This window comes from Dendronephthya gigantea, unplaced genomic scaffold, assembly GCF_004324835.1.
Source record: "Dendronephthya gigantea isolate DGI-Jeju-01 unplaced genomic scaffold, DenGig_1.0 000000F, whole genome shotgun sequence".
Taxonomy (NCBI): domain Eukaryota; kingdom Metazoa; phylum Cnidaria; class Anthozoa; order Malacalcyonacea; family Nephtheidae; genus Dendronephthya; species Dendronephthya gigantea.
In genome coordinates this window covers 48331-71922 of record NW_021163010.1, presented here as the reverse complement: position 1 = coordinate 71922, position 23592 = coordinate 48331, and the positions used below count along the sequence as shown (strand labels likewise).

The 23592-nt window shown below is 36.4% G+C and overlaps 4 protein-coding genes across 4 annotated transcripts; all 4 read left to right on the top strand.

The window, feature by feature from the left end:
* Positions 1-202: 202 nt before the first annotated feature.
* Positions 203-5838, top strand: LOC114517845. The gene is made up of 5 exons (XM_028537678.1): positions 203-1625; positions 1928-2204; positions 2650-2662; positions 3524-4967; positions 5398-5838. Exons 1-5 carry the CDS (start codon positions 275-277, stop codon positions 5661-5663), a joined length of 3351 nt encoding a protein of 1116 aa, XP_028393479.1. The 5' UTR covers positions 203-274; the 3' UTR covers positions 5664-5838.
* A 2250-nt stretch (positions 5839-8088) lies between these two features.
* LOC114538938 (major facilitator superfamily domain-containing protein 6-like) lies at positions 8089-11153 on the top strand. The gene is made up of 2 exons (XM_028559811.1): positions 8089-9724; positions 9912-11153. Exons 1-2 carry the CDS (start codon positions 8293-8295, stop codon positions 10175-10177), a joined length of 1698 nt encoding a protein of 565 aa, XP_028415612.1. The 5' UTR covers positions 8089-8292; the 3' UTR covers positions 10178-11153.
* Positions 11154-12722: 1569 nt separating this feature from the next.
* On the top strand, positions 12723-18488 carry LOC114517829. Its single transcript, XM_028537654.1, has 4 exons — positions 12723-14580; positions 14839-15107; positions 16264-17803; positions 18034-18488. The coding sequence occupies exons 1-4, from the start codon at positions 13221-13223 to the stop codon at positions 18291-18293; spliced, it is 3429 nt and encodes a 1142-aa protein (XP_028393455.1). The 5' UTR covers positions 12723-13220; the 3' UTR covers positions 18294-18488.
* A 374-nt stretch (positions 18489-18862) lies between these two features.
* LOC114518087 (asparagine synthetase [glutamine-hydrolyzing]-like) lies at positions 18863-23128 on the top strand. The gene is made up of 2 exons (XM_028538042.1): positions 18863-19000; positions 21236-23128. Exon 2 carries the CDS (start codon positions 21271-21273, stop codon positions 22930-22932), a length of 1662 nt encoding a protein of 553 aa, XP_028393843.1. The 5' UTR covers positions 18863-19000; positions 21236-21270; the 3' UTR covers positions 22933-23128.
* Positions 23129-23592: the final 464 nt, after the last annotated feature.

Sequence of the window (23592 nt, the reverse complement as noted above, 5' to 3'; positions counted from 1 at the left end):
ATCATTATGCACATGCAAGTGTCGCTTGGTCTACCTCAACATGCAGTCATGTGAAACACGTTATTCTTCATGACAAGTCAAGCAAAACAAAGAATAAACATCTCAATATCAACAAAGACCCTCATAGTCTAAGCAAGCCATTTTAGCCATTGAGGAAAAAATTGTCACAAGCGAACACTTGGTAATGATATTTTACCAAGTATTTTACCAAGACATTTGATTTACCAAAACAAAGAATTTTCGTTGTTCAGTTCTCTAAAATTTTATAGTCTATATGTATTCTACAATGCGTCGTGAAAGAAAAAGAAATTTGGTAACACAACATTTATTGTATCAAGCGTTCTACGTGGTATTTTACGCTGGTTACATGCCTACCCTTCTCTATCTACCAGTTTATCTTAAATACTTGGGGTTGTCAACTGCACAAGTTGGTTTGCTGACTGGTTTGCGACCACTGCTACAATCAATCGGGACTCCAATCGTAACAAAATTGAGCGCAAAGTTTTACGCCCAGAAATTATTATTTATAGCCTCGTGTATTTTAATGGTTGGGAAATATTTTGTGATATTTTTTGTTTTACTACCAAAGGAACAGTTGTGTAGAACAATATACAACAATGATAATTATAAGGATAAATATTTCGAAGTCGAACTGGTCAAACATGTTATAGTCACGGGCGATTGGCTGCAAGTTACAAACTATACATCTGCTGCCAATAAATCATTTGAATACCATGACACGATTACAAATTTGGAGAAAAATCTAACAAACAACAAAGAGAGTTGGCCAACAGTAACCTCAGCAACAGAATCAAAATCTTCTCTTCTCTTCAATAAAACCCAACCGCATTATCCTCTGAAAAATCATACAACCAAAATACAACATGAAATCAAATTTGAATCACGAAAAGTATATTTTGTTTTCATCACTATTTTAATCCTAACACTGGCTACGGACTTTTTTGACGCTTCCATATTTACTTTAGTGGATAATATCTACAGACCAAATGTCGCTTGGGTCTGGGTACATTTGGCTTGGGGTGTAGTAACTCTCATCATTGGTGTTATTATAGATCAATCTTTTCTTGAATTGTGCGGTATAACGGTACGATCGTTTCATTATGTTTTTTATTTCAATGCTACATTTGTAACTCTCGCGCTGATGATTGGCTTATGGCTTGACCTCACGGTGATTCCTTATGACGCCAAGTTAAACAGCAAGGTTCAGTCAAGTCAATGGAACTTTCAATATCATATTTTCCTCCTTGCCTACACAATTCTGGGTTTCTGCAATGGTTTTCTTTTCTCCTTCGTTTATTGGTTCATTGATACCCTTGGAGGTGATGCCAAGATTATGGGGTTAGCAACAGTTACAGAATGTCTCGTAGTCAGTGTGGGATCTTTTATATTCAATCATATTATAGAGTACATTGGTCATATGTCTTCTGTATGTGTTGGCTTTTTTGGCTACATAGTGTTGTTTCTTAGTTATTATGCTGTTACCAACCCATGGATTGTAATTGCTGTCAAAGTACCCCAAGCTCTAATTTTTGGAGTCATCCAGTTTTCATGCAATTCATTTTTGAAAATTTCTGCACCAGCAGGTTCAAGCTACCAAATGCAAGGTAATATATTGTTACATGAGCACCATGCAGTATTTCCTTAGATGCTGTTTATTCTTCGAAAACGGTGGATTTTATTGTTAGCTACATATAGTGAGGATAGTACATGCAGTCTCAAGACATCGGTATCATAACCTAATACATTGGTTAAAAGAATGATAAATATAAAAAAATCAGAGTAAATATTTTAACTAAAGAGATATAGGCATAGTACTTCTCCAGATCACATTGCACTAAAATAAGGTTAAGCCTTTTATGAGATATTTTTAGTCACATATGACATATTGTTATCATTTTTATCACAGAAATCCTCCACGGTATTTTCTCGGCAATCGGAACCGCTATTGGTGCTGTCTGTGGTGGACATATACTTGAAAATGATCATTTCAAGGCTACATTCCTCTGGTTCACTTTGATAATGTGTGCTACTTCGTTATTATTCATGGGAATTCAGTTGTTCATGATCTGTGCAGAAGGAAAATCTGTAAGTAATCTAGGGTCAGCGAAGACAAGTTCCCGGGAAGGTAGCGAGTTTGGAGATGATGAACTTGACCTCGAAAGTGGAGACGACGACATGAAATGGTAGAAATATGAGATGCAAACCCACCGTTGACCCAAGAGAAACCTGTCTGTTGATCCAATTGGCAGCAACATTGAAATGGGGGAGGGGGGATAACAGCAACATTGAACTGGGGGAGGGGGGATAACAGCAACATTGAACTGGGGAGGGGCAGCAACATTGAACTGGAGAGGAGGGTATGGCAGCAACATTGAACTGGGGAGGGGGGTATGGCAGCAACATTGAACTGGGGGAGGGAGATGAGCTGGTTTTCCGTATGTGATGATGATTCGTCTCCGCCGTAATTCGTCATACTTTGTCCTAATCCACATGTCGTAATCTGTTGTAATTCGTTGTTAACATTCGAAATCTGAGATGTAAAATTGTAAAAACCGAATTACAATAAATCACGACATGTGAAAAAAACGTGTGGTTCATTTGTCAGTTTAAAGACGGGTTTCCATTCAGTGCAAAATGTCGTGTAATCGCTTTGCTTTGAAATACAGACAACCAACTGATCCCATTTGATGAGCTTCACTAAACACATTGCAAAAGAAAGCGATCGCTGAATGGAAATCCGTCTTAACTCATTACGACATTAGAGTACAATTTAAATCCTTTTGCGTCACGAGAGTGAAGCTTATAGTACCGGTATTTTTAGCCCAGTTCGACAATGTATAAATGAAAAAACTTGTCTGTTTGCTAATTCGTATTCCCACAGTACAGTGAAAGATTATAATCCATTTCTGAGGTTGTATTTATGCGGTTTGACGAAGACTCATTCATTGAAGATGACGAGCATGCTTGATTGATCAAGGATAAGATATTAGCTCAATGGTATGTCCCATTTATTTGCTAATATAAGTTAAGTGATGACTGACTTATAAACAACTTTGAATGAAATAATAATAATATGAAATGTTTTCACTTTACAATTTTTCATTTAGAATGAGAAAAAAATCATGATTATATACTTATAAGCTATGGTAAAACTGACATAATTAATTCGCATTGTATTTGTCTATAGAATGCGAAAATTAGACGAATTAACAAATATGTCATTATAAACACCTTAATCTTTCCAAGCCAATGATGTATCTACACAACTACGAAAGATGCAAAGCAGAAAAGGCAAAACTTTTACAGCCACGATTCTGCAAAGAGGGCTACATTATCAAACGTGGCCACAAAATGATTCCTAATTGCATTCGGCGGTTGCTGATGCGCATCAGACAGGAACAATATTTTTTCCTCATATGCAAAAGTGCGTAGGCCATACACAACTACCTTCTGGTAAGTTCACAAGGATAACTGCAGAGTAATCTGTCTTTCGACAAAATAGCCCACAGAATGCAGACATTGTACAACAGCTGGTAGGGGAAGCTTTATAATGGAAAATGTGGTAACAAGTGTGAAGAATTTTATCAACAGATGGCGCTATCAGTTATTTTATTTTACCTTTTACGCTGGTTATATGCCATTGTTGGTATATATACCTGTTTATCTACGACATGTTGGCCTATCTAGCGTCCATGTCGGGATAATAAATTGTGTGCGGCCTATACTGCAGTCTCTAATCACGCCGTTACTAATTATTGTTGGGGAGAAATTTCGCTCAAATAGACTTCTATTTGTAGTGTCTTGTTTGATCGCAATTGGAAAAGTTTTGATTATGTTTTTACTCATAAGACCTCAAAGGCAATTGTGTAACATTCAGTATGTCAATCGATCGGGTGTTACTACGAAGCAAATTAATATATTAGTGCAAGTGTCGTTGGAGCAAAAGAATATTCTAAATAAACGCGTCGTTGAAAGGGATTTGAATATAACAACAATACCGACTCGCAATGATATAGAATTAAAGAAAAATGCACATGTGAATGAAATTAAGGAACAATTGAGCGAAAAGCTGCCTAAAAGTGTTACCATGCCTGACGCTGAGCACGAACAACGTGAATTTCATAATGTAGAAACTACTTCAAGAGTTCGAGCGAGATACAAAATGAAAGATACACGGACAAGGTTGACATTCCGAATTATTTATAACCAAGACGAAATCAATCGTATATTTGTAGCACTTTTATTCTTAAGTCTAGTTGCTGACCCGTTTATTGCCGCAATATATACTTTGGTTGATTATTCGTGCGCTGGGAATACGGAACGCGGGTGCAAAGAAGTACGAGTTTGGGAAACCCTTGGTTGGGGAACCATGACGCCGATAATTGGATTAGTTATATTCGAACTGAAAACCGAAATGTGCGGTGTGGTGGTGGAACGATATCATTTTGTCTTCTTTTTCTTTATAGCTTTTATCCTGATTGTTCTACTAATAGGCATACAACTTGATTTCACGCAAAATATTCCAGAAATTATTTCGACTAAAGTTCAGAGTTCCCACTCTAATCTTCAATACGGGATTTTTTCTCTCGTTGCTGCGTTCGCTGGTTTTGGTCACGGATTTTTACTGATATTTGTTAACTGGTTTATTGACACTCTCCATGGAAATACAGCAATTATGGGCATAGCTACTGCTTCGAAATCTATTGTAGACCTCATCCTTTACCTCACCCTAGGAACACTTATAGAAAGACTCGGCTATGTTTTCATAGTAAGTCTTGGTCTTGTTGGACATTTTGTTGTGTTTGTGACGTATTATGGTATAACAAACCCTTGGCTGGTTATTTTGACCGAAGTCATATATGGCGTTGTCTATGGATCAGTAATGACGACCGCAGCCTCATTCTTTGTTAATGTTTCACCAGCTGGTTCAAGCGCTCGTATGCAAGGTACGAATGTTGTAACTGTCAATGTTGTACGAGGCGTAGAGCTGCCTCTCCCAATTATTATTTAATTTTCATGCAGAACTTGGGTATAATCAGGCAAGAAGCCCCAGCAGATTCAAGCGAAATAGAATAATGATCGAGTTTTCTAACCCGCAACCAAAAAATTCGTCTCTCTGTCCTCTCTGTTCGTATTGTAATAAAAAAACGATGATGTAAATGTATTCGTTAATTATTATGAAGCCTAGAGTCATCACAGACCTTGTAGCAATCCTGTATAAAATATATAGACTGTCCCTTGTTCGACTCAACAAATATCAACTTGTTCTCAGATCCTAACTGTATTCTACTGATTTCTACATACAACTTGTTCAGAGACAGCTAGAGTTCAGTATGTGATGTAAATATATTAACAAAAACATGTTTATCTTTTCAGCGATTTTTCATGGCATATATTGGGCCGTTGGCATGACTTCAGGATGTATATTGGCAGGCTATCGCATAGATACGACTGGATTCCCGACCACCTTTCTCACATTTGCGTGTATTTCAGTATTTTTTACATTTATCTTTCTGGCAGTTCAATTATACATGTTCCTCAGAGCAGACAGCAGAGAACCTGACAGCAGAATGTCGTCTTTTTCAATAGAAAGTGAACAGGAGGATTGGGGTGATATCAAACAAGAAAATTGGTTACGATAGTTTAAATAGTGCAGTTTTAAATGTGATTTTGGTCTTATAGTTTCTCGTCACATGATAGCGTTAATGATTTTACTGAATACACTGTTTTCAAAACCTGAAGACCCGAGAATTGATAAATACGTCTGAGACTCTAGTATAAATCTTGCATGGCTTTTTAAATATGCAACACATCTATACTGACTGTCATTCAATAAAATTTCTAAAATTTCTTCTTTTTAATGCATTTTAAGCTGCATGGTATACCATTTCCGCCCAAGACGTAATAACATTAAATAAAGATGTCAATTTTATGGGACGGCGTAGCGTAGCCGTAGAGGCAAGTTCGCTAATGAAAATTAACGAACTTTACAGGTAAATTTTCCACACTTTGCTGCATATTATTGTATTTCATGAAAGAATTGTGAATATAAACACTTGAACAAACAAGGCATGTTGTGACGTAGCGCACGTGAGGAAAGGTTCGGGAAAAACAATTAATGCAGTGCAGTACAGCCCCACCCCCCGTCCCTGGCTCTACCTCTATGGTGGCCGATCGCTATCATTCATATTTTTGTTAATAATAGAAACAAAATAATATCTATACGTATTTTAAATGTAAACAGATTACAAATTGCATTTCAATTGATAAACGATTTGAAAATAATAATCAAAATCAAATCAAAATGAGAATCAAAATCAAAACAAGAATCAAAATTAAATCAAAATCAAAACGAGAATCAAATGATTTTACAATTGCAAATAGAAGTGAATATGAAGTGAAATTTTATTGGCCTAGCGCTATCACAGTATACCATAAAGCATTGCGCGCTATTCAAATCAAATTATGTGGTCGCGCATGTGTTTAAAATTTGCATGTGCTCCGTCCTGCTGTTGAACATGGCGGATTGAGCGGCTTGGAAGAATTTTAAAAAGCAAATGACAGCGAAACGAGGAAATAAAAAGAATACGTCTGGTGTTAAAATACTAGAGGAAGAGTCAATGACGGTCCAACGTTTGAGTGCGGATGTGTCGGGCGGATTCTGTGTGTGTTCCAGATACTATCTTTAAAAGTATTTAAAAGTAGTCTAATCTTCTTGTGCATCGCACAATAGCCAAGGAGTTTACCGGGGCCATGGTGTTCGCTCGATACAGCATCATGCAAATTTTCAATAGATATAATTTTATTTGTGTCTATGTATCTGATATTGAAATGTCGAAGGCGTCTATCAAGGGTTGCTATACTCCAGGCATATTGCGGGAAATCACGTTTCAAAAAGTCTAACATCTCCTTGCGTTGAATACCTTGACGTACGAAGTCTTTCATATCTTCTTCTAATTTTGTATCGTTTTGCAAAGAATCATTTCTAAAATATGAACCAGTTGCCATATTGTATACCTACGCCTGTATTCTAAAAGCTCACTCACACTCAAACTCATTGAGTGGGAGATTTTAATCTTCTCATAACGTTTCAATGTATTCTCATGTATATCTCATAATTATTTCCAGCCGAACAGGGGCTTGATTTTCAGTGATTTACCTTATACCTTTCCATCTATTCAGAAAAAACTTTCTCATTGATCAGCATTAACGAAATTTATATGTCACACTCGATGAGTATGAGTGTGAGTGAGCTTTTTGAATACAGGCGCTAATGTATAAAATGCTAATATGCCAGACTTTCCGCACAGGAAATAGCGCGCAATGCTTTATGGTATACTGTGATAGCGCTAGGCCGATAAAATTTCAATTTCATTTTTTTGGCATTTTATTGGGATTTATCTTTTAAAGTCATGTGAAATTTCAAATGAATTTTGATAGCGCTAGGCCGATAAAATTTCACTTCATATTCACTTCTATTTGCAATTGTAAAATCATTTGATTCTCGTTTTGATTTTGATTTAATTTTGATTCTTGTTTTGATTTTGATTCTCATTTTGATTTGATTTTGATTATTATTTTCAAATCGTTTATCAATTGAAATGCAATTTGTAATCTGTTTACATTTAAAATACGTATAGATATTATTTTGTTTCTATTATTAACAAAAATATGAATGATAGCGATCGGCCACCATATACCTCCACCCAAGGGCCCTCCTTCGTCTGTTACGCGACAAGGCAATTGAGAAACTGCTTCGTGCGACAGCACTCTCGTTTCCACCATAGCTGGGCGAAACTTGCTGACGCACTATATAGCTGTTCCGAGGTCTTACCACAGATTGGTGGGTTTTACTCTCTTAGAAAAAGAGTGCCATGCAACTTTGTGCCGAAATGCTTTGCGCCTGCGGAAGAGGTAGATAGTACTGAAAACCACCACGGTATTACAGTTTTGTTATTTCACAACATTCAATAAAGTCGGAAGCCGTAATTTCATACTAAGACTAAGTTGTTATGCTACACTGATTTCAGTTGATTTGCATTTTATTCGAAGTCATTCGCCCGTTTATCGATTATTACGACGAGTGAAGCGTTTAGAAATCTAGCTTGATCATTCAATCGTATTCGCTACGATCTACACCATCAAGTACTTGCTAAACGATTCTTTAAAGTGTTTTGTTTTAAGACAGCGTACATATATAGTCATGCAGAGTATATAATATATATAGTTCAAGCTATATATTGGAAAACTTGATGCTGACTCCATCGGACCATGATGACTATGCTGACAGAGAAGCTTGGCAGGATCCTTAAATATTTCCATTATCAAGTATTTTATTTCATCTTTTACGGCGGCTATCTGCCGTTTTTGTTTTATTTTCCAGTATATCTAAAGCATATTGGCTTAAATACAAGTCAGGTTGGTTTAGTCAGTGGTATTCGTCCAGTATTTCAGTCCATTGCCACACCGCTCCTAGTACTTATTGGTGACAGATTACACTCACGAAAACTCTTGTTTATTGTATCATCCTTTGTTACTATCACCAAACTTATTTGCTTGTATTTGCTGCTAAGACCATCACACCAACAGTGTGTTGTTAAAACCGTGTTATACACGAACAGCTCTCGTACAGTCACACAACATTCATTTCTTATCGAGCACAAACTGAGCAAGCGAGACGTCATGGATCGATGGTCCGCACAAGGAAAAAATCAACAAGACAGAGTTTTGGAAGCGAGTAAAAGCGAGAAACGATTGTACCACGTAAGAAAAATTTCGTCCGCCTTTAAACGAGAAGAAAATCATGAAATGAGCGTTAAAACTGACGATAATGACGAAAATGCTGGGAATGACCTCATAGCAATATCGAACGAAACAAAGAACGAAAACCCAGAAAGATTTGATGATAATAATATAACGAAGCATGGACAACATTCAGAAACTGAGCATTACATCATCAACAATGAAATTGAAACTCGAAATCTTTTTTACAGTTTGTTGGCAGTTGTGTTGATAACTGATATGTTTGATGCTGCAATGTTTACCCTTGTCGATCATTCATGCATTCAACACCAAAGGGAAAGCTATGGTTATACTCGACTATGGGGAACTTTAGGCTGGGGTCTCATGACTCCTGTCATAGCCGTGGTCTTACACAGTGTTCCACACGAGTTTTGCGGAAATATAGTGGACACATATCACTATATATTCATTTTTGCGATCGTATTTGCCAACATCTCTCTTATAGTAGGCTCGCATCTTGGATTAGATGCTGAGTTTAAAGAAGTAAAGGTCAGAAAAGTACATGGAACAAAGTCCAATTTTCATTACGGCATGTTTCTCATCGTGTTTGCCTATGCGGGATTCTGTAACGGCTTCCTGTTGACGTTCATTAATTGGTTTATAGAAAGTATTGGAGGAAATGCAAGTATCATGGGTGTAGCCAGAGGTTGCAAATGTATCGTCGATGTAATTCTTTTCTTTTTGATGGGAAAAATTATAGAATACTTCGACATTGTGCTTGTAATAAGTGTCGGTCTTGTTGGTCATATCGCCGTGTTCTTCATGTATTCCTGTGTAACCAATCCCTGGCTTGTGGTTCTGATCGAAGTTGCTCACGCACTATTTTATGGTTTTCTGGTCTCAAATTGCGCTTACTTACTTGATCAGGCAACCCCTGCCGGATCTAATCTTAGATTGCAAGGTATGTATAGCTACCGTGCATTGTTTATGCACAATTTTAAATATCGGATCAGTTTTTGTTAACCATGCCCAACTGTGTACCAAACCTTTAACCAATACAATCGAGTAATCTGCAGTAACTTTTGCAAATATTACATATATATATTTCACTTTTTTCTCTAAAGTTATATTTGCGCTTTCCACTCTAGCGTTACTTCACGGTATTTACTGGGCTATTGGTTCTGGATCGGGTGCCATAATTTCAGGCCTACATATAACTTATAACGGTTTCAGGAAAACGTTCTTGGTATTCACATTTATGACTGCAGCTGTAGCTTTCATATATTTTACTGTTGAACTGCTCATGTTTGTGATTGATATAAAAACGTTGGATGATCAAGATCAGTCATCCATCACATCATCGACAGGATCAGATGCTGATGTCAGCAGTGAAGGACAAAGCTCGCATGAGTGATTCACTATGATTTTTTATATACTTTTTTAACGTACAACAACAGCGCGCGTAATCATCGAAACCTCACTGACCTTGTCTGTATTCTGCTTCAAAATAAGCATGCACATGTTGCACTAAAATAGTAAACAGTAATTGTCCCGATTAACACTAGAGACGGATTATCTGTCTGGACAAGTGATCCGTCTGACAGATCATTCGTCTGAGTATAAACGCACCACAAACTATCTATGACGAACTATGTAGAAGAATATGTCAGACGAAACAGAATCGCGCGTTTAGAAAAGAATTGGGAAATTATTTATGTGGTAAGAAGAATGAACAAGGGCCTATTATGATGAATTTTTCGCAGTTCGTATTTACACAAACAGAGCAGATGGATGATGGTTCAAGTCTTCAAGAAGAAGACGAACTATCTTTCGCTTGATCCGTCTCTAGTATAAATCGGGTCACTGATGCTAAGCTCTTTTAAACCTGTTTTTATTAAAATGATCGTTTATGTAATTGAGAAACTTCTGTTCGCGTATCGCATGTTTTATGAATTATCGGTTACTTTCGTGTATATATATCTGCAACGATTTGGATTGTAATCATTGTATAATAACAGAGTTTGTGTTTATCACGTACACAGCTATACGTCTATCTATTTTGGTAGCCATATAGTCGATTAGAAAACTAGACTGTTTGCCCATGGTCTAAGTAAAAGTTAGGCTTCACGTATTCGAACCGGCTCGACCACAGTTGCTTGACCTAGTAAATCAGTTGGAGGAACATTAGACCACATTAGACCAGCAAACCAAAGGTCGTGGGTCAGATTTTCGCCGCGGTCAAGCTAATTTTTCAGCTTACTCGGTTCAGTCGGTTGGTACCTCAGAGTAGCAACATCTGAACATCACATTAATTCACCTCACTCATAAGTCGTATGCATGCACTAACTAACATGATCAACAAAATTTACGTAATTCTTTTGAGCTTCTATCCGGTCTCGCAGGACTATGGTGGCCGATCGCTATCATTCATATTTTTGTTAATAATAGAAACAAAATAATATCTATACGTATTTTAAATGTAAACAGATTACAAATTGCATTTCAATTGATAAACGATTTGAAAATAATAATCAAAATCAAATCAAAATGAGAATCAAAATCAAAACAAGAATCAAAATTAAATCAAAATCAAAACGAGAATCAAATGATTTTACAATTGCAAATAGAAGTGAATATGAAGTGAAATTTTATTGGCCTAGCGCTATCACAGTATACCATAAAGCATTGCGCGCTATTCAAATCAAATTATGTGGTCGCGCATGTGTTTAAAATTTGCATGTGCTCCGTCCTGCTGTTGAACATGGCGGATTGAGCGGCTTGGAAGAATTTTAAAAAGCAAATGACAGCGAAACGAGGAAATAAAAAGAATACGTCTGGTGTTAAAATACTAGAGGAAGAGTCAATGACGGTCCAACGTTTGAGTGCGGATGTGTCGGGCGGATTCTGTGTGTGTTCCAGATACTATCTTTAAAAGTATTTAAAAGTAGTCTAATCTTCTTGTGCATCGCACAATAGCCAAGGAGTTTACCGGGGCCATGGTGGTTCGCTCGATACAGCATCATGCAAATTTTCAATAGATATAATTTTATTTGTGTCTATGTATCTGATATTGAAATGTCGAAGGCGTCTATCAAGGGTTGCTATACTCCAGGCATATTGCGGGAAATCACGTTTCAAAAAGTCTAACATCTCCTTGCGTTGAATACCTTGACGTACGAAGTCTTTCATATCTTCTTCTAATTTTGTATCGTTTTGCAAAGAATCATTTCTAAAATATGAACCAGTTGCCATATTGTATACCTACGCCTGTATTCTAAAAGCTCACTCACACTCAAACTCATTGAGTGGGAGATTTTAATCTTCTCATAACGTTTCAATGTATTCTCATGTATATCATAATTATTTCCAGCCGAACAGGGGCTTGATTTTCAGTGATTTACCTTATACCTTTCCATCTATTCAGAAAAAACTTTCTCATTGATCAGCATTAACGAAATTTATATGTCACACTCGATGAGTATGAGTGTGAGTGAGCTTTTTGAATACAGGCGCTAATGTATAAAATGCTAATATGCCAGACTTTCCGCACAGGAAATAGCGCGCAATGCTTTATGGTATACTGTGATAGCGCTAGGCCGATAAAATTTCAATTTCATTTTTTTGGCATTTTATTGGGATTTATCTTTTAAAGTCATGTGAAATTTCAAATGAATTTTGATAGCGCTAGGCCGATAAAATTTCACTTCATATTCACTTCTATTTGCAATTGTAAAATCATTTGATTCTCGTTTTGATTTTGATTTAATTTTGATTCTTGTTTTGATTTTGATTCTCATTTTGATTTGATTTTGATTATTATTTTCAAATCGTTTATCAATTGAAATGCAATTTGTAATCTGTTTACATTTAAAATACGTATAGATATTATTTTGTTTCTATTATTAACAAAAATATGAATGATAGCGATCGGCCACCATACAGGACATTCTTTCAAACTGGGTTTTTGACGGTGAAATTTGATATATATTTCAGCTCTAAATTAAAGTTCTCGCTTAAAAAATGTTTAGAATAATATATTTGGCGGGCAATGCCAATGGCGCGTAAAATGCTAAACAGCAAAATTAAACATGCACGCATGAGCACTATATAGTTCTTTCAGAAAAGTAATCAAACAACTTCTAATAATTGGTGGTGTACCTAAATAGGAAAGGACCTAAATCATATCAGGAAATATTGACATATATACGTTGTGTATCGATCATATTACAATAAAACATTCTGGACATGTAGCATGCGCTTTGCGCTCGCCTATGTTTTGTCGTTCGGTTAAAAGAATCCGGCCCATTATTTTTGCTGGTGTTTTCAAATTGAGAAAAGATGATGGTAAATACTTTGCATTTTAAATATAATCAATTTGTGGTTAAATTCTAAAGTTAAAGGTGTTTAAATTCTCGACGTTTACACTCCTACGACCTTCGCAAGTGTTATGTTAAATCATGGCTTTTTCTTTACCAATCGAAGTTGTGTACAATGCGTTTTATTTCTCATTCTACGCTGGTTATGCTCCGTTTATAATGTTCCGACCAGTCTATTTCAAGTACATTGGACTAAGTCCAGTATTCGTAGGACTTTTATGCGGTTTGCGTTTTATTCTACAGTCAACAGGTACGCCTTTATTAATCATTCTTGCAGAGAGACTGCGCTCCCGAAAGTTATTGTTTGTAATATCATATATTGTTCTCATGGCCAAATTATTGATCATACTCGTTGTATTGCGTCCACGGCATCAGATGTGTGTGATTAAATATTCTGGTGATCGAACTATGTCTATGCAACATTCCTTTGTTATTCATCACGTGCTCTTGAAACGAGATGTGTTCGAGAACTGGAATGAAACGAACGAAGATGAAGCAATATTATGGGGAATGTCAGTCGTTAATAATAAAACATTAAACACAACGCACAGTCCGGTTTCTTCAAAATTTCAAGAAGCTATACATACAACCTCAGCGCTACAGTCTAAAATTTCTACCACCATCAGTTCTGACAAATCTAACAATGGTCTCCAAGCCTCTGCAACGCCAGGTATCACAGAACATATAATCTATAATGATAAAGAAGAATTATTTCGTATCTTCTTGTGTTTGTTAGTTCTTGTTCTATTAAGTGATGCTTTTGATTCTACCATGTTCACTTTGGTTGAAGAATCCTGTTCTGTCAGCACAGATGCTGACCACTATGGACAGGCTCAAACGTGTGGTACTGTAGGCTGGGGTATCATTGTACCTAACATAGGTATCATTATTTACTATTTCAACCAAGAGTTATGCGGAAAGTTTATTGGATCGTTCCATTATGTATTCTACTTTGCATTTGCGTTCCTTACCGTTGCTTTCTTCTGTGGCTTGTGCCTGGATTACCCAACAAATACACAAGATATACTTGTGCGCAAAGTACAGGGACCATCATCCAATTTTCAGTACAGTATGTTCACTTTTGCATCATCCTATTCTGGATTTTGTAATGGATTTCTATTAACATTCACCTACTGGTTTATTGATAATCTTGGTGGCAGTGCTATGGTTATGGGTCTTACCACTGGATGCAGGGCAGTTGTCAACATCATTATAGCCGTGGTTTTAGTTAAGGCAATTGAACACATAGGACATCAAATAATAGTTCATATTGGCATTGTTTGTCATATTATTGTTTTTGTGATTTATTTCTCAATCAAAAGGCCATTGCTTGTCTTGGTTGCAGAAGTTTTTCATGCAACAGTTCATATTGTGATAACACGTACTTGCAGCTCATTTCTTTCAATGAAGGCACCGACAGGATCTAGTCCAAAAATGCAAGGTAAGCAATTTTTTAGATTTAATAACAGGAACTCATAAAGTGCTTTTTTATTGTGCTGATAGGAAAATGCTTTTAAGATATAAATAAGAAAGTTACGCGCTGACCTGGACTATGTACGAAAACTCCAATCTTCGAATTAGCCAATCTTATTATTTTTCGAACTTTCCCCGGAATGTGTGCAGTGCAACCAAATTCAAATCTACCCTCACTTTACCCCTTGCGAACTTTAATAACTTATTGTTTTCTATCTTACAATAGGAATTCTTCAAGGAATATACTGGGGCCTGGGTACAGGTTGTGGTGCCATACTCGGTGGATATTATCTCGAATATTCTGGTTTTAGAATGTCATTCATTGGATTCTCAATCATCACTAGTATTGTTTGTATTGTGTTCCTTATTCTACATATCTTGTTATATCTTATTAATCCTGAAATAACCATGGACGATATTTGGACAGTGTGGTCAGCAGCTGCCAGTAATTACGAAAGTGAATACGAAGGTTCCGCTGAAGAGTCTGATGATTTTTGATATTTGACACTGAGAAGGCAACGAACCATGGCCACACAGACTCATTTCAGTTTTTTAGTAGCTGTAGTAACTCATTTATGAAAAAATACGTGTATATTTTGAGTACTAGTCTTATATTAAATACACTTCTAGGCGTTTTACAATTTTAAAATTTAACAAAAATCCAGATATTTGATGATTTGCATATCATTTTCGGTATACCATTTTCCTATATTTCCACCTCGTCTGATTATCCTTTCGGAATATTTCCAAGCGGGATTAACCATGTAAATTTCAGTAATCTTGCTTATGTGCGGTTCGTATCAACAAAAGCAAAGCAAGGATTATATGAATGAAATTATTTTTTCATTATTTTTCCAATTTTTTACAACAGTGGTTTTTGAAGAATCTTCCATAACTAAGCTACTGATTATTATTATCGTAATATGAGAACCTATAGTTTTCCTAGCTAATATAGGATCGTCAAAAACAACTTTGCAAACGACTTTTTAGTTCACTTCTTTTTCTACTTATAGGTTGTGATTTTAAAAAAGTTCAATATGAATTATGATTTTGTAAAAAGAAGAACGTCCTTTTGTAGAGGCAATAACAGGGGTCGGTTGTGTCCTAAGTTAACGTTCAAAATAGAAGGCAAGTCTATCGTTTTATTCAACAAGCAAACTAAATGTTTTCAACCTTAATACAAAGATACTGTTTACAACTACATATTCAGTGCATATATATAATATTCAAGTTGACTCATTCAAGAGAAATGTGAAAGTGTTATTTAATTTTGAGTTTCCACCGTTTAAGCTAAACGGGCTTGATACAACCGGCCCCTGCTATAAAAAAAATGAATAAAATCTTCTGAAAGGCCTAAACAATTATTCATAAAGACACCTTTGTTGCAAGTACAAGCTATTCATATGCAAATTTAATGACAGCAAGCTTATTACAAAAAACAGCTTGTAGCTGCTTAAATATTCCGGCTACATTGGCTAACTGACTTTGTCCTAAATATAAAGTACAGTGAACAGTGGACACATTTACTTAGTATTAACGTAATACAAATGTAAGAGAGTATTGGTTGATTCGATTCTAAGAAAAGTCCTGTGGCTGTGTAGTCTAAACTGATATGTTATATTATCAAGTTTAAAATAATTATATTATATAGCGTGTATTTATAAACATGGCAGACTTACGAGAAGCTAACAGTGATGAAGGAAATCAAAGTAAAAATACGAAGTCAAAGACGAAGAAAAGAATGAAGACTACGAACACTAACAAAGACGATAGTGGATGTGGCAATATTTCATCTTTCTGCTCCAATGTACGGACAAATTGCACAGATGAATCAGCCTCTTATAAATTTTTTAATTTTTTCTTCTACGGCGCTGTTCAAACATTTAATTCCTATATCTCAGTGTATTTAAAGAGTCTGGGTTTAACAGCCAGTCACGTTGGCTTGATAAACGGATCACATCCTCTACTGCAAATCATTGGCGCTCCACTCGCAGGAATACTCGGAGACCGTTTCAAGATTAAGCGGGTACTTTTGTTAGTAGGACTAGTTGTTATGACTGTACGAACTATGTTATATCTGCCGGTTCAACCAGAGAAACAAGTATGCAATATTGTGTATGTCAACAAGACTCATCACAAAGTTATTTCGTCCAAATTTATTGAATTTCACATCACAAAGCGATCCATGCGAGATCAATTTATGGCGTCTACGAAGTATGTTAACAATAAAACGTGGGGAAAAGAAACTACATCGGCAAAGAATTTACTTCACAATAGTCTAGATTCTATGGATTATGTTTTCAATAATTCAAACGACGAATCAGATGTGACAAAGGAAGTACGCCCAAACACGGAAGTGGATCCCTTTCTATCGCCTCCAAGCGTGGTTATCAAGAAGACCAAAGATTATAAGTTGATTTATGTGAAAACGGAAGATCAAGATGAAATAGAACGCATTTTTATAGTTCTTTTATGTCTTGCGCTATTCGGAGAGATATTCGAAGCCCTTGTTTCGACCATAGCCGATACTTGCTGCCTTGACTACCTCGGGGAAGAGAGAGAACGTTTTGGGATGTTTCGATTTTGGGGTGCCCTAGGTGCAGGTATAACTTCACCAATAAGCGGCGCTATATTTGATCATTATGGACAAATGATTTGTGGTCGAACCGTGAGCGGATATCATTACTTATTTTACATCTATTTTGCATATCTTTGTGCTGCTTTCATCGCTGCGACACATTTTAGATATCGCTATGATACTTCAGTGTCCACATCAAAGAACAAAAATATAAAGGACGCCTTGCTTAATTTGAATTATGGAATATTTCTTTTGGTTACACTATATATGGGCCTCTGTTATGGATTTTTAACCAGTTTCAGCTTTTGGTTTTTGGATGATCTTGGTGCGAATGCAGTTCTTCTTGGCGTGGCTTCATCCCTTAGGAGCGTGGCTGAAAACTGTGTTTATTTTGTTTCACCCTTCGTTTTGGTCCGTTTTGGCCACGTCAACATAGCAGGTGTCTGTCTGTTGGTGTTTGGAGTTACATGTTTGTTATACTCCTTTCTGTTTAACCCCTGGTTTGCAATTCCTCTTGAAGTTCTGTCTACAGGGGCCTACGCATTTTCCTGGACAACATGCGTTTCGTATCTCAATCGAGCGGCACCACCGGGCTCTAGTACTACCGTTCAAGGTATGTATATATATGTCCTTTATGTTAAAAAGCAAGCAGAGTCTTCATTAGTGCATTTTAAAAGTCTTTTACATCATTTTACTGAAAGATGTTTTATCACGATTACCATATAAGATATAGCCGTGATCGCACTTCCATTTTCTCCACGTTGAAGCCTGTAGACTTACCGTCGAAAGCTCGGAAATAATAAATATTTTAAACAGAAAACGTCTATATTTTTCACCGTCAAGGTATTGTGCAAGCATCATTCTGGGGACTTGGTTTTGGTGGTGGTTCAATCATCGGAGGATTTTCATTCCGGGTGTTTGGAGAACGAGAAAGCTTTCGTGGTTTTTCTGTCGCTTCATTTACTGTCTTTGTCTTCTTCGTTATTATTCAATGTATATTATCATCAGCTGAGAAAAAAGAAAAAGGTTCTAAATATCAAGCTTTATCCAATAAAGAAGAAATTTCTCAGGCACAGAGTCCATCGAGCGAAGAGAACAATTAAAGGAACATAATAAATTACTTTAATAAACGCCAAACTCCATGTGCATGATAATCCGGCGAAAATTCATATCATCGTGTGCCTGCAGAGGTACATGCATGTATGTATACACGTTCTAAAAATTATTAGAAAATTTTAATTTTCATGCAAAAAAGCATTGTTTTAATCGAGTTGTGACTTCAAAAGATCTTTTTCAAAACATTCCACCAGACGTCTCGTATAATATATCACTTTTCTCACATCAGTGAGCTTGTTGTCTCCACAATTGACGACAGCCGTCTATATTTGGAAGGCACATCCGCAAACTGAAATAGCACGTAACCCCACATCTCCGTCTAAAGTGCGGCCCTGCATGCAAGCCAATTTCGTACCCACAGCCCTTAAAAGTAAGCTGTCGGCCTTTTTCACGGTCAGACTGGTCAGTGGATCAGGGAGTCGACAGGCAAACACTCCCCACTTTCTATTCGGACCAAAAAATCATCAGATAATTAAAATTTAGCGCGGAGTGTGAACCCCGTTGTCAACGACGCCGACCATGTGATCACATGTGATCGAGCCATGTGCGATTAACCCAATTATAGTTCGACACGGTTTGCTAGCGTTTATTCACTTTATTGCATCAGCTTTGATTGTGTTTACGAGGCATGTTATAACTTTTATAACATTCTACACTTTTAACTTGGGAAGAAATTAAAGCAAATTTTAACAAGGTAAATATTTTATTCACCTGTAAATTGTATTTTAGTCAACAGTAGTGTTAATATTATATTCTCTCTAAAAAAGTGTTGAATTTATCATGTATGAATTTTGCAAGACACGTGTACAAATGTTGAAACATTTTGTTTCTCTGTCTGTGGCATAATATTATGTCGTTCGATCAAGAAAGATCAAGATTTATGAGGTTAGAAAGCTAGAAAAAGCTGAAAATAACATTAATTTGGCGTGATTGTAGACCTGAGGCGAATTTGAAACAGAATGAATAAATAATATGCGTAATTACTTACAATTAAGGAGCATTCATAATATAACATGGAGGTGCTATGGTCATGGCAGGGAACCCCAAAATATCAGCAGACTAAGAGTTTTTACGTTTCACTTATACAGCTGATTTTCAATCAACCTTTTCTATAATTACATCACAACACTATTGTCTAAAATCTAGAACCACCTCATTTAAATGAGATGGATTTCTAGTTCACAAGCCTCATGCAAAGATACAAAACATCATTCTTGCATACACATGAAAAATAAGTATGGAAATAAGCCATACTAAAAGAAAAAGGGTCATGGTCTTGGCTCCTGAGCCAGTGTCCTGAGGTCTATTTCAATGTTTATTGGTCAAAATAAGGATGTCAAACATCAGCATGTGGCCTGTGAGAGTAAATGCATCATTTAAGGTTGATCTAAATTTTAAAATGGTAATGTGGTGACATAATTATTATAAAAATAAAGAAAAACAGTGAATTAACTATGCTTAGCATGTCTGAATATGGATGTAGCTCAATTTGTCTTCAAAATATTTTGTTGTCACCATTCGCAGTTAGGTAATTGATGTTGGTAATTTCTAAGGCTAAGTGACTTTGCAACTGTGAAAGGGGAGGGTGTGAAATTATCTCTAGGTTGTGCATTGTTAAATTATCATAACTGTAAGTGGGAAATGAAACAAATCACTGTTGTTCATCCCTAACTGGATTAATTAGACAAAATTGCAAAAATTAAGTGCAAAACTCAAGGATAATTAAAAGAAAATTGACACTGGAGAAGTAAAATGACTATCTAAGCTTGTCTGGAAGCATATTTTTAATCATTTCTAAAGCTGACAAAAACAGAGCTGCCATTTTGCCTTTTGTTTTAAATTCAGCTAGCTACAAATATGCTGGACTGCTAATGACCAACTGTGTTAATTCTCTGATGGTTAAACCTTCCAAACAATGTAATTTTAATTTTTTTATACACCCTGTGTATCTTTGACCCTGTATATCTTTGACCCTGTATATCTTTGACCCTGTATATCTTTCCTAAAAAAAGTAACAATAACAAGTATGTGGTGTAGCAACGTTCCAGCCAGACAATGTATGGCATTGTAGTTCTGCAATAATTGTAAATTCATAAATCTCAGTTTGACGTGTTATTCTCTGGTACAAAATATCCTTTATAAACTTACTGAAGCTTAACATACTTAATGTATACTTACTAAAACTGGACCATAAAAACAGAGATCATTGTTCAGTAAAGATGTATGTGTGTGTGGGGGGAGGGTGTGTGTGTGTGGGGGGGGTATTTTTAGAATTACATGAATTCTCAGGAGTCTTCAATGAAGGGATCAGGCAGAGTATTATAATTAGTTGTTAATAATTGAAATTTACCAGCTCACCCCTAGTCATAAATAATGAGGCCCCTAATAAACAAAGAGGTGCAAAATTGATATTAAAAAATATTCCTTTGATCTATTCTTTAAAATTATATTTTTTTTCAAGAAAAGCAATCTCTTTTTATGTACAAAATTTTCAATGTAACAGGAAGAATGGAAAAACCAATTCCATGGAATACACACGTTTGATAATGTAAATTTATAATGAATGTTGAGAGTGAATAGGAAGGCATAAATTATACCGATCAATATATTTTTAAAATAACACGACGTACTTCTCTACCAGCTGCCTATTAAAGGTTTCTGACTAATTTTGGGTCCAGGTTTTGCCAATTTTACACTTGTTTCACTTGTTTTACAGTTTTGGCCAGGCACTAAAAAAACACAAACTGATCAGTCCCAGCGTCTAATAGTTTGAATAGTATGACTCATTTCGTAAATAATTGTATTAATCTAATTGAAATACCTTTAACACATAGGAGTCCAATATGAATTAACGTAATGAAAAGTTTTTGGAAAAAAGCCTTAAAGGGGAAAAATGTAAATTTTTGACCAAAGTGAATAACTTTTTTAGATTCCTGTTGCTTCTACTGTTAAATTTTTTTCAATATGTGTGGAATTTGGGCAATATTCGGAACCTCAGAGGATATTTCGGAATACTTCAATTGTGCTCTGAAGATCGCTCATCGTGGTCCAGATTGTTTTCGTCTAGAGAGTATCCCAAATTTTGGTAACTCCTGTTTGGCTTTTCATCGTCTTGCGATTGTTGACAGCGTCTACGGAATGCAGCCGATGCGAGTGTTTACCCTCCCTCACCTTTATGTCATCTACAACGGGGAGATTTATAACCACAAAGCATTAGGAAAGCAGTTTGGATTTAATTATCAAACCAAGTGCGACGGAGAAGTGATTTTGCATTTGTATAACGAGTTTGGTGGAGAGAAGACGGCGCAAATGATGGATGGTGTCTTTGCCTTTGTTGTTGTGGATACGTCGAAAAAAGAAATCCACCTTGGTCGCGATACTTTTGGCATTCGGCCGATGTTTATGCTAAAGTCGAAAGATCAATGTTTAGCAATTTGCTCTGAAGTCAAAGGCTTAATGAAGTTGCAAAAAGACTTGGATAATATGAAAACTGTTATCGAGCCTTTTCTTCCGGGTCATCATGCAAGCCTATCTTTCAACGATGATGGAGTGGCAATGATTAAGAAGATGGGTCCTTACACAAGCTTGACCAAGATACCAGAATTTGATTTTTCTTTCAATGCAAAAAGTGACATTAAAGAAAACATTAGAGCCCTGTTTACCGAAGCCGTTCGCAAGCGTCTCATGTCTGACAGACGTATAGGATGTCTTCTGTCCGGTGGACTGGATTCCAGCCTCGTTGCTGCTATATTGGTGAAGCTCGCACGCGAATCAGGAATATCGTATCCTATTCAAACGTTCTCTGTCGGAATGACTGGAAGTACTGATCTTGCCGCTGCTAGAAAGGTTTCTGAATATCTTGGTACAGAGCATCACGAGTTAGTTTTCTCTTCTGAAGAAGGTCTTGCCGCAATTCCTGATGTCATAGAATATTTAGAAAGCTATGATATTACCACCGTTAGAGCCTCAGTTGGGATGTATTTAATTAGTAAATACATTCGCGAGAAGACAGATACTGTGGTAATATTTTCTGGTGAAGGTTCAGATGAACTAGCACAAGGATATATCTATTTTCACAAAGCACCTTCCGCTGATGAAGCTGATCTTGAGTCGAAGCGTCTTATGGAAGATCTTTATCTTTATGATGTTCTTCGTGGTGATCGTTCTACTGCTGCTCATGGCTTAGAAATCAGAGTTCCATTCCTCGATGTTGCTTTCACATCCTATTTTCTCTCGTTAAGTCCACCTATTCGTCAACCACAGAATAAAATTGAGAAGTACCTCCTTCGTTCTGCATTTGACGGACAAGGCTTGCTTCCAAGTGAGATCCTTTGGCGCCCAAAGGAAGCCTTTAGCGATGGCGTGTCGTCCACAAAAGCTGGCGAATCCTGGTACGAGATTATCCAGAAGCATTGCAAGAGAGTCGTAAGTGATATTAAACTGGAGACGGCAGCCCAACGATATCCATTCAACTCTCCTAAGACCAAGGAAGCGTATTACTACCGTAAGATCTTCGAGAATAAATACCCTGGTCAGAGTCATTTGATTCCGTATATGTGGTTGCCAAAGTGGTCTGAGAGTCAAGATCCCTCAGCACGTACCTTGGCTCATTACACCCAACCATGAAATACGAACATCAACGTCTAGCATGCAGTAGACGTTTCTTCATAAAATCCCAGTATGTCTGAAAAACCTTTATAACTCGTGTGAAATATAGTACACCTAGTTGTAGAGTTACTAAATAAAAATTGCTGCTGTTCAAGTTAACAAAAAATTTGAAATTTGATTGCAGCAAAAAACCTCGCAACTAAAACCTCGTTTACATTACACGGTACCCAATCATCTCTGCCTAGCCTAGGCTACCAATACGAAAGACTATAATTTCATACGTACGGAAGATATGAAATTGGTAAGATTACACATTTTATAACCGTGCCATGCCGATAAATCGCACCCATTTTATAACCCTGCCATGCCGATAAATCGATGATAGACTGTATACGGGTCTTATTTAAAATAGTCAGTTGAATTTCAAAGCATTAGGTTTATCTGTTTTATTTGGTGGGGGCTAAGAATAATAGAAAAGAAATGAATCACATGTCTAGAAAGGTAGACAGTCTCTCACTCTATTCTACAGTTTTTGGATATTTTGAAGACATTCTATGTTAGCAACAAGCCTTATTTATCAATCGGTTTGTTGTATTTAATCATACTAACTAAATTAATCATTGATAAGTGTTAGGATTTTTGCGATCCTTGTCCCCTGCAGGTCTTTTTGTATGTTTA